General features: G+C 45.9%; 2 protein-coding genes across 8 annotated transcripts in view; one reads left to right on the forward strand and one right to left on the reverse strand.

Annotated features, from left to right (window-relative positions):
- l1cama (L1 cell adhesion molecule, paralog a) overlaps nt 1–6,108 on the forward strand; it is a 31,476-nt gene extending 25,368 nt beyond the window's left edge. For 3 of the 6 annotated variants that reach the window (XM_028993557.1, XM_028993553.1, XM_028993552.1), the window contains 10 exons: nt 4–119; nt 790–1,027; nt 1,150–1,272; nt 1,353–1,529; nt 2,065–2,178; nt 2,598–2,747; nt 4,249–4,380; nt 4,492–4,564; nt 4,671–4,682; nt 4,855–6,108. In XM_028993557.1, coding sequence (XP_028849390.1) covers nt 4–119; nt 790–1,027; nt 1,150–1,272; nt 1,353–1,529; nt 2,065–2,178; nt 2,598–2,747; nt 4,249–4,380; nt 4,492–4,564; nt 4,671–4,682; nt 4,855–5,113 — 1,394 coding nt within the window. In that variant the 3' untranslated portion in view covers nt 5,114–6,108. The remainder of the gene's footprint in view (nt 1–3; nt 120–789; nt 1,028–1,149; nt 1,273–1,352; nt 1,530–2,064; nt 2,179–2,597; nt 2,748–4,248; nt 4,381–4,491; nt 4,565–4,670; nt 4,683–4,854) is intronic. The other 3 variants (XM_028993554.1, XM_028993555.1, XM_028993556.1) reach the window with 3 other exon arrangements.
- Nucleotides 6,109–7,237: 1,129 nt separating this feature from the next.
- Nucleotides 7,238–11,329, reverse strand: ribc1 (RIB43A domain with coiled-coils 1). Of its 2 annotated transcripts, XM_028994082.1 has the most exons (8): nt 10,985–11,329; nt 10,564–10,742; nt 9,500–9,723; nt 9,304–9,418; nt 9,103–9,221; nt 8,168–8,404; nt 7,914–8,080; nt 7,238–7,380 (listed from the first exon to the last, which is right to left on the reverse strand). In XM_028994082.1, exons 2-8 carry the CDS (start codon nt 10,736–10,738, stop codon nt 7,299–7,301), a joined length of 1,119 nt encoding a protein of 372 aa, XP_028849915.1. In that variant the 5' UTR covers nt 10,739–10,742; nt 10,985–11,329; the 3' UTR covers nt 7,238–7,298. The 2 variants fall into 2 exon arrangements, with proteins under 2 accessions (XP_028849915.1, XP_028849914.1); XM_028994081.1 differs by having other exon boundaries at nt 9,304–9,723.
- Between the last annotated feature and the right edge of the window lie 90 nt (nt 11,330–11,419).

Raw genomic sequence — 11,419 nt, forward strand, 5'->3', positions numbered from 1 at the left:
TAGCTCCTAAGGATGCACCCATGGTTGTGGGAGCTAATGTGCTCAACAGCACTGCCATCGAAGTGACCTGGGCGGCCATTGACAAGACCACTGTCCGAGGACACCTGTTGGGGTACAAGGTGATAATACTAGTTTCTAAATCCCTTTACATCCACATTGTTTTGCTTAACTAAGAAATCAAGCATTAACTAAGAAATCAAGCATTAAATCAGACCTACAATCAACAAAAAAGGACAATGTTGGTGTGTTTTTGACTGAATAGTCACAAATGGTAGCTTGACCTGTCCAATAACCAACAGCATGGTTGTTTGGTCATTTAGGGATAATTATAGCTGTTGATTTAGCTGATAAAAGTATGTCAGGAATCCGTCAGGGCAGGGAAGGAAGGGCGCAAAGGATGGATTTTAATAACAACATGGCACATGGCCTTCTACACACATCACATGAGAAAATACAGACCAGATGTGGACTAGACACATTTATATACATGAGGTGAACACAATCAGGAAATTAGGAACACACACACTGAACATGAAACTGAACACTGAATATTGAGCATGAAGCGCATTAAAAAAGTCACGATCATGACAACGCATGGCAACATGTGGAGGGTAAATCAGAGATTTGTGACTACTCAATTTAAAGGCTGAAGCATCCTTCCTGTGGACTTTCTAGGCCACAGTTGAAAGAATGTTTGAATTGAGACGAAGATTCAATGAAGATTCAATGGATTGTGACAGCTGGTGAAACAGAAGATGATCTGTAGGCTTTTCTGACATTTCTGTCCAGATCTACCTGCACTACCACGGGTTGGTGGTCAAACATCACAAAGAACACAGGAGAAAGGTAGGGAAGGGCAGGAGGCATGTGGAGGAGAGGATGGTGGTGCAGACGGGTCCCAACGAGGAGAAGAAGGTGGTGGGTGGTCTCAGGCCGTACTCACACTACGGTGTGAGCGTCACAGTTTACAACGCCAAAGGCGAGGGACCGCCCTCCGATCCCCTGCCCATACAGACTCCAGAAGGGGGTGAGTACAGCGATTGTTGCGATGGACGATACATAGAAAACGGTCCCAACACGTGTGCTATTGCTTTTGAATTGAGAGCCTTTGATTAAAAAAAAACCCAGCAATTATATTTGTGTGCACAGTGCCCAGTCCGCCAGTTTTCCTGGATCTAAAAAGCCACTCAGAGAGGGAGATGATGCTTCACTGGGGGCCACCGACCCACCCAAACGGGGTCCTCATCGGATACCAGCTTCGCTATCAACAGAGTGAGTCTCCTCAAGCTAAACAAACACCCAGTTCAAGTTCACATAAGCTTGGTTTATGATCCTCCTCACATGTCTTTTAGCCACAGACTCTGAGAACAACCTAATGAGGGAGGAGAACATAGATGACCCAACAATCACTCACAGGACCTTGACCAATTTAGACCCTCACAGCCAGTACCGCTTTACACTGGCTGGCCGCACCGGGGTGGGCGTGGGCATGCCCATCATCAAAGAGGGCTTCACCATGCTGGATGGAGGTTCTCACGTTTCCAATTACTCTTTCGTCTTTTCCTGATTGAATTTCTACAGTTTGTTGATCAGGGATACTTTGTAAATTAATATACAGGGTGGGCCATTTATATGGATACACCTCAATAAAGTGGGAATGGTTGGGGATATTAACGTCCTGTTTGTGGCACATCAGTATATGTGAGGGGGCAAACTTTTCAAGATTGGTGGTGACCATAGTGGCCATTTTGAAGTTGGCCATCTTGGATCCAACTTTTGTTTTTTCAATAGGAAGAGGGTCATGTGACACATCAAATGTATTGGTAATTTCACAAGAAAAACAATGGTGTGCTTTTTAATGTAATTGTAATATTTCATGAGTTATTTACAAGTTTCTGACCACTTATAAAATGTGTTCAATGTCACCAACCATTCCCATTTTATTAAGGTCTATCCATATAAATGGCCCACCCTGTATAGAGTTGACGCTGAATTGTGACAATGATTGCTGTGACAGGGTGGCACTGGGGCACTGAATGTTCTTCTTCCCTTTTTTGGCATTAGTTCCCGCTAAGAACATAAGCCTGTTGGCTGGAGAGACATCAGTCAACTTAACCTGGGTGTCACAGTACAGACACATGAACGTGGATTTCCACATCCAGTACCGCAACAAGAACGGTGAGCCATGGCCAGTAATATGAAATCAGGTCCTGAACGTTTTTTTCAATTAAGTCCTTGTAAACAACTGTATACATAGTTTGAAACAGGAGATTGTTTAATACCAATATTTTTTAGAACCGATTGTCATCCACTATCAATAATAATGATCCGGGGGACTCCTGAAGCAACGCAGGTCTCAGCATGAGTTCTGCCAGTGGTGCACGTACCATAATTTGAGAACCAATGGACTACATTTTTTCTGATCTGGGATAGATACGATGCAATATTTGTAACTAGTCAGCAATAAGCAGGTATCAAAGCTGGACTGGAAATCAGCAGAAAATGCTTAGTGGAATTTTTATGCAGGACCAAATGTTTCTGTTGTTTAAAATCGTAGTTTTAGTTCCAAATTAATGGAGCTTTTTGAACCACTGCAGGCCATGGGAGCTGGAAGCAGACCGACAAGCTGAACTTGGCTCAGTCCTTCTACCAGCTCCACGACCTGGAGCCAGGGTCTGTCTACAAACTCGACTTCATCTTTAGTAACAAATCCTTCTGGAAGACTGAGGTCCGAACCCACGGGACAGGTACAAACCCACCGTCGCTTTCACACCCACCACCTGGAAATCAGATCTTTCTTTCCTCTAGCGTCTGATTTTCATGCTCGACACGCTGCCAGGTACCTGCCAGGGACTCCTGTTTCTGTCGTAATGAGTTACTTTTCTAAATCATGTCTGTGGGGTTCTGCTCCCTCAGTGAGAGCTGATGAAATTGAGGTTGAGCTCACAGCAAGCAAGATGATTAAAATGGGAATACTCTGCTGTTAGAAAGGCCCGAACAATAGATGCTGAAATATCGTGATCCAGGAGAGGATTATTCAAGCTGGCAGTTGTCCACCCAGGACAGGTAGAACCCAGTCTCCCAGCGTATTAGGTGCTTATTCCTATATAATGACCTGGACTTCCAATCTTCTAGCATCGGCCAAAATTCTATGGTTGTTTTTGCTGGCCTGTCTTAATTTTAGCTTTTAATAATCTTAGTCACATCCAGACTCATTTTATTCTAATCTAGTTTCAGTCGAATGAAAGTCTGAGAATTTTAGTCACATTTATTCTGAATTATCCATGTTTATGTTTATGACAATGAAAATTGTATTTTAGCCTCTTTTTTTTTGGTAATACAATTCTATTTAAACCAGTAGATACCAGTAGTACAGAGTAGAACAGACAAAAACAACATTTTCTTAATTATGAATTTAATTTCAGAATTAAAACAATGTTATCTAATTACTATATTATTGTGGCCTTATAGACTCAAGAATACTCCACATCTATTCCAGACACGGAAGATGCTCTGATTTGTTTTTTGACACACGTTCTGTTTCCTAGCTTGTAGTAAAGAAAGTGCGTCCAAAGATCGCGTCGTCATTTTCATTGCAAGTACCCATCACCCATCACAAGTATCCTGAAATCGAATTAATGCCGTGAATCCGCATTCTGAATATTTTTATGACTGCATAAAAATAATAATGCAATTTAACAGAGGAAATGACCATGAAGGCACATTTCAGTCTCATTTTTATTTTGTATACTATTTTTGGTCTCGTTTTTATTCATCATCAGTATTACCTGATATATTTCGTTATAGTTATTGTCACATGACCAGCATTTACGTTGCGTCTCCTCTCATCCTCGTCAGGTCAAAAAGGTTTCTTGACGAAGATATTTTGTCATAAATTTACATTTTACATTTACAGCATTTACCAGATGCCCTTATCCAGAGCGACTTACAATCAGTAGTTACAGGGACAGTCCCCCCCTGGAGACACTCAGGGTTAAGTGTCTTGCTCAGGGACACAATGGTAGTAAGTGGGATTTGAACCTGGGTCTTCTGGTTCACCACCCTATACGTCAATTTAATTGACATATGATGAATGTCATGACAGCCCACCAGGGATTCACATTGTTTATATACTTATATTAAACATATTTCACGTATTAAGAATCTATTCTAGTTAGTTATGGAATTTTGAATGGCCGAGAGTGGCAAGATCTCAGTTTTATGACGGATGCATGTCTTCATTTAAAGGCATGGAAGCGGTTTCGGCCAACTTCGCCACGGAGGGCTGGTTCATCGCGCTGGTGAGCGCCGTTGTGCTGCTGTTGCTGATCCTGCTCATCCTCTGCTTCATCAAGAGGAGCAAAGGAGGCAAATACTCAGGTACCCGGGACGAGGGGGAACTGTGCTGATTTCTAGTTTTTTTATTTTGTAAACCTGGTCCCGATGATGATGTCTTACAGCACTCTCTCCCTCTCTTGTCCTTTAAACCAGTCAAAGACAAAGAGGAGGGTCAGGTGGACTCGGAGGCGCGGCCGATGAAGGATGACACGTTCGGAGAGTACAGGTGTGTTTCTGCGCCCTCCTCTTCCATGTGTTATTTTTAAACCTTGATGCATTGCTCACGTTGTCCCCGCCTCTCTCTCCCAACGCTCTCCTTGCTTGCTTTACAGATCCCTAGAAAGGTATGCTGCAAGCGCTTCGGTTCTCCTCTGCATGCCCCCCATCTTTTGTTTCGCGCCTGACCCCATGTTTTCAGACCCCCACATACCTCTTGCATGACACCCCCACGTAGCAACTCCACGGTTCTCACTCTTTCGTCCTCTCTTCCCCAACCTCCCCCTGCATCCCCACGAGAAGTGACAACGACGAGAAACGCACCGCCAGCCAGCCGTCGCTGTGTGACGACAGCAAGCTGTGCAGCGAGGACACCCACCTGGGTGACTACGGCAACAGCCACAGCGCCAAGACCGAGGTCTTCATGGACGAGTCCTTGGCCAGCCAGTACAGTGCAGTTAAGGACGGGGCCGAGGTGCAGGAAAGATCCCCCCTGAACCCCGCCTCTGCCACCCCCACCAATCACGGCCTGCCCAGTTCGGTGGCCATATTAGATTAATCGAGAGAGAGAGAGAGAGAGGGAGAGAGGGAGAGGGGAACAGACCGCACCAAAATATGGAATCACACACGTGCCCACTTGCCCACGACTAACCGAACAATCAGCATTTTTACCGGTAATTGCACGTTACTGGTAACCATGGAAACCGGCGTGGTTGCGGACGCACCGCAATTCACACACGAACACACACACACACACGCACACACACGCTGCAACTGACTAGGACTGCTTAAGGTTGACCTGACTTTAGATGGACGTAACTGCCGTATACGAGACAGCCGTGCGCCGTTCTGTCCCGCTCCCATTTAAAGCCCCTCCCACTCGCAACATTCACACCACGTCCGACAGAGAAGTGAGGGGGGTGGTACGACAGCCATAGATCGAGGGCCTTAAAATCCCAAGCATACAGACAGCACAAGCTAGCTCCCGCAAGATTCCACGTTTATTATATGGTTCTTTCATTTCTATTTCTTTCCCTTTTTGAACAATTTGGTTACTGATTTATATTTTTTTAAACATGTAATGCACCTTTGTTTCTGGTTCATTGTTAAGTAGAAAACCTATATACATATATACATATATATAAACATATCTATTTTTTGCCCCGGCAAAGCTGTAAATGCTTTGGAATGCGAGATCTGATCGGAGAACATTATATAGCAAGCTGTACATAGAGCCACGTCCATCAACCTAGTCCAGACGTGCAGTATTATAGTCCCGTGCCTGCTGTCATCGCCCCCGTTCAAACCTGTCATTCTATGTGGACTCCTGTATCCGTCTTCGTGTTCTGACCGTGCATCCAAATGTTCCCTCTCTCCGTCCGTCCGTCCTGCCGGTGTGAAGCCATAGACGTCCGTGCTTTAAAGAGTGAAACGCAGCATGGGCCAGTATTTATTCCGCAGTGAGTGAGAATGTCCCGCACACTTTTCCCTTTTCTACCCTTCTTTTTCTAAGTAAAAAAAAAAAAAAAAAAAAACGATATTCGAACACAATCATTTCTTGTCTAGCGTTGAGAATGTACGCCACACGAGGCTTTGGGAAGAAGTGTCTCTTTTACTAATAAACCAAATACTATGTTCCCTTTAGTTAGGACGGGGACGATTGGTGATGGTGTAAAGGGGGAATCGGTGAGACTCCATTGAATGTACATAAAGCTGAGAAAGATTGTGTGGGTTTTAGTTACTTTCCAGATCGTTTAGTGTTGCCAGTAGTTGAGGGTTTTTTTGTAATTTGTGAGTCTGTTTGCTTTGATGATCTTAATCGTTACATGTCTGAAAAATAAAAGGAAGAAGAAGATCTGGCCGTCGCCCTGGACGTGATAAATTGATGCAGATTCTGACCGTGAGAGTTTTTTTTTTTTTATCCCGACAACTTTTGAGTTGCAGTATCGTGTGTATCTGTTTCTGTGGTGGCCTCAATCTCACACACACACACACACACACACACACACACACACACTGCTCAACCCGCCGGCTCATGAGGTTTCAGCCATGACATCAGGTCCTGCGGGGTTTGTCTGGATGGTCTGAGATGAGGGACGAGGGGAGTCCCGCCTGCCCTGTGCTTATCCGTAGGGACACACTCAGGACAAATCCTTTTAGAAGCTCTATTTTCGTACGGGAATAGCTAATGACCTGGTAATATTCTACCGATCTGCTGCTAGATGTCGTCTTCGCTGTCAGTTCCAGGGCGGTGGTGGGCGGGAGACGTTGATTTACAGATATGCATTATACTGCCTTCCTCCTGCTGGCTTTTTACTGGCTTCCCTTCCCGAGAGGATCCGGTGGGAGAGAGACGAGAGTGGGAGTGGGTGTGCTGGAACGATAGTGGCTTGAGTGAAGTGCGTTGTTTTATAGTGCCGTTGCTGGGTGGGTACAGTTTGGGTTCATCTGAGACAATGTGATGGGGCAAATATGGTTGGGGTGGAGTTGCTGGGTGGGCAGTTTTTTTTTTTTTTGGGTGGGAGGGTGTTACACACTGACGGGGATTGATTCTGTATAAGTGTAATTAACAAGCCACTACACGTAATTACATAATAAATAAAAAAAAATTTAAAAAGCAAATGCCAAACAGCTGTTTTTTTTTCTCTTTCCAATGGATTTACTTCAGCATGTAATTATGTCTTTTTGCATGTATAATTATTATGAGGACAGCGGAGGAAACGCTGGTCCCGGGCAGTGGTGGGTCAGCGGGAGCTGGAGTTGAACTGGCTGAAGTAGTGGTCCGTGGCCTGGTTAGTGTAGAGCCGCTTATTCAGGAACTGCTGACTGCGCAGAGGGCGAAAAAAAGAAAGCAGCATCAGAATTTGGGCCCTGCACACAAAATGTACGCTCGTGCAACATTATTATGACCGTGGATGCTGACATGTGGCATTGTAGGGCATATGAAACATATAAAGATATGAAATGTGCACGGAAGAAGAAAGCACACAGGTTCTGGCAGCATTTACTGTCCTGGTCACTACAACTTGAGAATAAGTGGCTCAACACGACCGAATCTCAGAGCAGCTTCTTGTTTTCGCCCAATTTACATTTACATTTACAACATTTACCAGACGCCCTTATCCAGAGCGACTTACAGTTAGTAGTTACAGGGACAGTCCCCCCCTGGAGACACTCAGGGTTAAGTGTCTTGCTCAGGGACACAATGGTAGTAAGTGGGGTTTGAACCTGGGTCTTCTGGTTCATATACGAGTGTGTTACCCACTAGGCTACTACCACCCTGGTGTACACGTTGAATTTCTCAGACCACTGAGGGGGTCACTGGAGTCACGCGGTTAAGAAGAAATGGGCCTGCTTACTGCCGCCGCTGGCTGAGGGACAGTTCTTGGTTGTACTTGTCCATCTGTCTCCTCCGCTCTCTCTCCGCCTCTCTGGACCGCCTCTCCGCCTCCTCCTGCGCTCGGCCCTGCTCCTGCCACTGGGAGTCCCAGGCCAGCTCTCTCCGCCTGTCAATCGCTCTCCGCCTCTGAACGAGGGATGGGGTGTAATTGCACAAATTGAAAGGCGGTCCGAGGAGTAAAAAAAAAAAACGAGAAAAAGCACCCAAGCGCACCTCTCCCTCCGCTCGCTGTTCCTCCCGCTCCCTGAGGATGGCGCCGCGCTGCTCCGCCGTCAGCCCTTTCCAGCGGTCCGTCAGCACCCTCCAGGCCGCACCCTCCTGCCCGGGCCTCACGGCGCTGTCGGGGCACTCCGTCAGGAGGTCAGAGGTCACCGTGTGCGCGATCTCGGCCCGGTCTTCTGCCTCCTTCAGCTGCTTCCCCTTCCTCTGTCTCTCCCTCACTTCTTCTGCCTGCAGGGTTACAAAGGTGGGAGGTCAGAGGTCAAGTTTTCAAGTATCAGTCCATCTCACCCTGACATCAGTGGCAGCCACAAAAATTCAGGAGCCATTTGTGTAAAAACAGAAACGAGGTTGAAGCTTTTTCATGAGTTGCCAGTAAATATTGTCAGGATCCGGTCCGAAATGGGGGTTACTCCGGTCCAGGATCTGGACCGGAGTTTAATTGTTGTCCTGTGTAATGTCCCCTAATCGTTTTCACCTGTGTCAATTGTATAAAGCTGCCTTGTTCGTTTCTGTTCGCTGTCAGGTCGTTGAAGTTATGTTCCGTGTTCACCAGTGTCTACGTCTCGGATGTCTCCCCTGTCCTGTGATTCACCATTAAACCCCTGTTCCGTGATGTCAGGTGAAAGCGTCCTCCATTCCTCGTCATTCCTCGTCACTCTTCGTCCTCCTCTCCGTTCACCCGCCGCGTCATGCCCGCATGGACGTGACAAATATCAGCCAGGATCCTTCGCTTTTTATTTTTTAGCCACTTTTGAAAACCCAGCTATTTTTACAGTTTTTTTGTTGATCATGATGATTTTTGTTGATTGTGATGTTGTATTTATTGTTTTTCTGTATTATTTCTATATGCTTTAAATGTGCTTGGCTCGGTTGAGTAAGACGATGAATGTTTTGCGCCGGCATCTGGACGACTGGGAGTAGAGTACCTGGGCTCGGTTGAAGCTGCTGAGGGCGACGCGGGCGGCTCGCTTGCACTCCGCCTCCAGAATCTGGAGACGAAGCGCCCTCTGGTCGCCCTGCACCATCCGCATCTCCGCCTGCAGCTCTGTAACACACCCACCCATGCATCACACGCATCCGGCAGCACTAGTAGATTCACGGCGGAATGCGAGGCGTGTGCGTGGGACCTTCGTGTTTGCGTTCGCGCCTCTGCTTGGCGCTCTCCTCCCTCTGCGCCCTCAGTGTCCTCGCAGTCTCCTCCATCTGTGCTCTCCGGCTGTCCTCTTCTCTCAGGCCTTCTCCCTGCATCGCACGCAAAGTGGCATAAACGCGACAGCCAGAGCCCCCGACTCGCCCTCCGGAGCCGATTAAACAGCGACAGACCTGGAAGACCTGCATGCTGGCAGGTCCCAGTTCCCATTCTGGGACCGAGAAGGCGATCATGGACGCCCCCTTAAGGTCACAGGTCAGGTCGGCGTCCAGGGAATCCTCCGGGCGCTGGTGAACAGCTCGGTACTGTACCAAGTCCCGGGCCAGTTCTGCTTTCCTCTCTTCCTCGTCTTTTTGCTTTTGTATGTACATTTGGTCATGTGACAAGCTTAAAGCATCTGAAAATTGATTAATAATATTATTAAAAAAAAAACACTTGTCAGTAACTTTATTAGGCACGCCTAGCTTGTTGCAGCACTTTACTGGTGTAGAGTTGCTGAGACCGACTAACCATAGTCCGAAACCAAACCCTGAAACCAGGGACCGGTGGCCGTCGAGTGCTTATTTCCATGCACAAAATTCATTCTCAGCCACAAATAATAAGGACTTTGATTATCTTAAAATTAATTATATCACGACAAAATGATTTTACACAATTTTTTCCATCGAAAGAGGAAGCGGTCACATTTTGCCATTTTTGCCAATGCCATTTTGTGAATAGATGGCTGGGTGTAGAGTATGAAGAGTATTTTTTTTTTACAAATTACATTTTGTCAACCACAGAAGGTAATTTTGTAAAATAAAAGTCACTAAATTTGTTGACAAAATGCATATATCACGTACACAATTACTTGTAGTTGACTTATTCTATTTTTGACCACACTAACAAACATACACATCCAATACACCATAGAGTTATATATCCACACACACACACACACACACACACACACACACACACAAAATAAACAGATAAATACATAGTGTTTTTTTTTTTTATTCTTGCTGCTCTTATCTTCTGCTGTCCACTTTCTGCTGTGTGGGACTAATAAAGGATTATCTTGTCTTATCTTTCATAGACTAAATTACGTTTCTTTAACTGTCCTTCATACAATACATCGGGTGGCAATTTCAATTTTGGTGCTGTGAATCTGCAGGTTAATAAAGTGTCTCCAATAAGCATCTCGCCGTGCATTTCTGATTATGATTATTGTCATGATGATGATGATGATTATTACCGAGAGCTCTGGCCACGCCCACCTCGGTCTCCTCCCGCCTGCGTCTCTCCGACACCTGCAGCTCCAGCGCAGGTACGTCCACGCCCATCACGCGCCTCCTGACGTCGAAGATCCGGCCGCGGCGCGCCACTTCCGCCGCGCGGCGACGCTCCAGCCGTGTGACGTCATCAGCCATGCCGCTGTCGCCACAAAAACTCTTTTAATCACGTCATTTTCACTTTCTCATTACGATGATCTCACCGAATGGTGACCACATTCGGAAAGTATCCAATATATATATATATATATATGTAGTAAAAAAAGTAATAGTGAAGTAAAATAGTAAAAAAAAGCCTTTACACTACATTTAAATAGATGGGATATTAAAAACTGGCCGAGAAAATGAAGGTAAGTCATGAACGTAACACTGAGGTCAACTTACCAACGAATAACGGGACGGAGCGACACTGCAGCCTTTCCGGCTCGGGACCTGTGTTTAGCGTCCGGTCACCATGGAAACAGTATTTACATTATAGATGTACAGATGTTCCTTCTGACTATGATTTACTATCCGTAATATGTTCAACGCAGAAACTCACAACGTGTTTTTTTTGTGTGCGACGTGATAATAATCCCCATTGAACAAAAACACCCCAAAACAACACTAAAGTATGTTGTACCAAATCACGTTCTGGCTCCCGTTTTTCTCGCGAGACTTCACCCGCTGTCGGAGTATCAATAAAACGTCTCTGTGCAGATTATTCAGATCAGACGCGACTATTTGTCCCCTGGCGCCCGTAACGAACCGGGGGTCGGAGCATGCGCAGTTCGGTTTTTTTTTTTTTTTTTTTTTTGGTCTGCCGGACTGCAGACCCGT

This window comes from Denticeps clupeoides, chromosome 10, assembly GCF_900700375.1.
Source record: "Denticeps clupeoides chromosome 10, fDenClu1.1, whole genome shotgun sequence".
NCBI lineage: Eukaryota > Metazoa > Chordata > Actinopteri > Clupeiformes > Denticipitidae > Denticeps > Denticeps clupeoides.

Coding starts and splice junctions, on each gene's coding strand:
- ribc1 (XM_028994081.1), bottom strand. CDS start 10,738: ATGGCTGATGACGTCACACGGCTGGAGCGTCGCCGCGCGGCGGAAGTG. Junction 9,222..9,303: donor GCGCGAACGCAAACACGAAG/GTCCCACGCACA, acceptor GGTGTGTTACAG/AGCTGCAGGCGGAGATGCGG. Junction 8,405..9,102: donor GCAGCTTCAACCGAGCCCAG/GTACTCTACTCC, acceptor GTAACCCTGCAG/GCAGAAGAAGTGAGGGAGAG.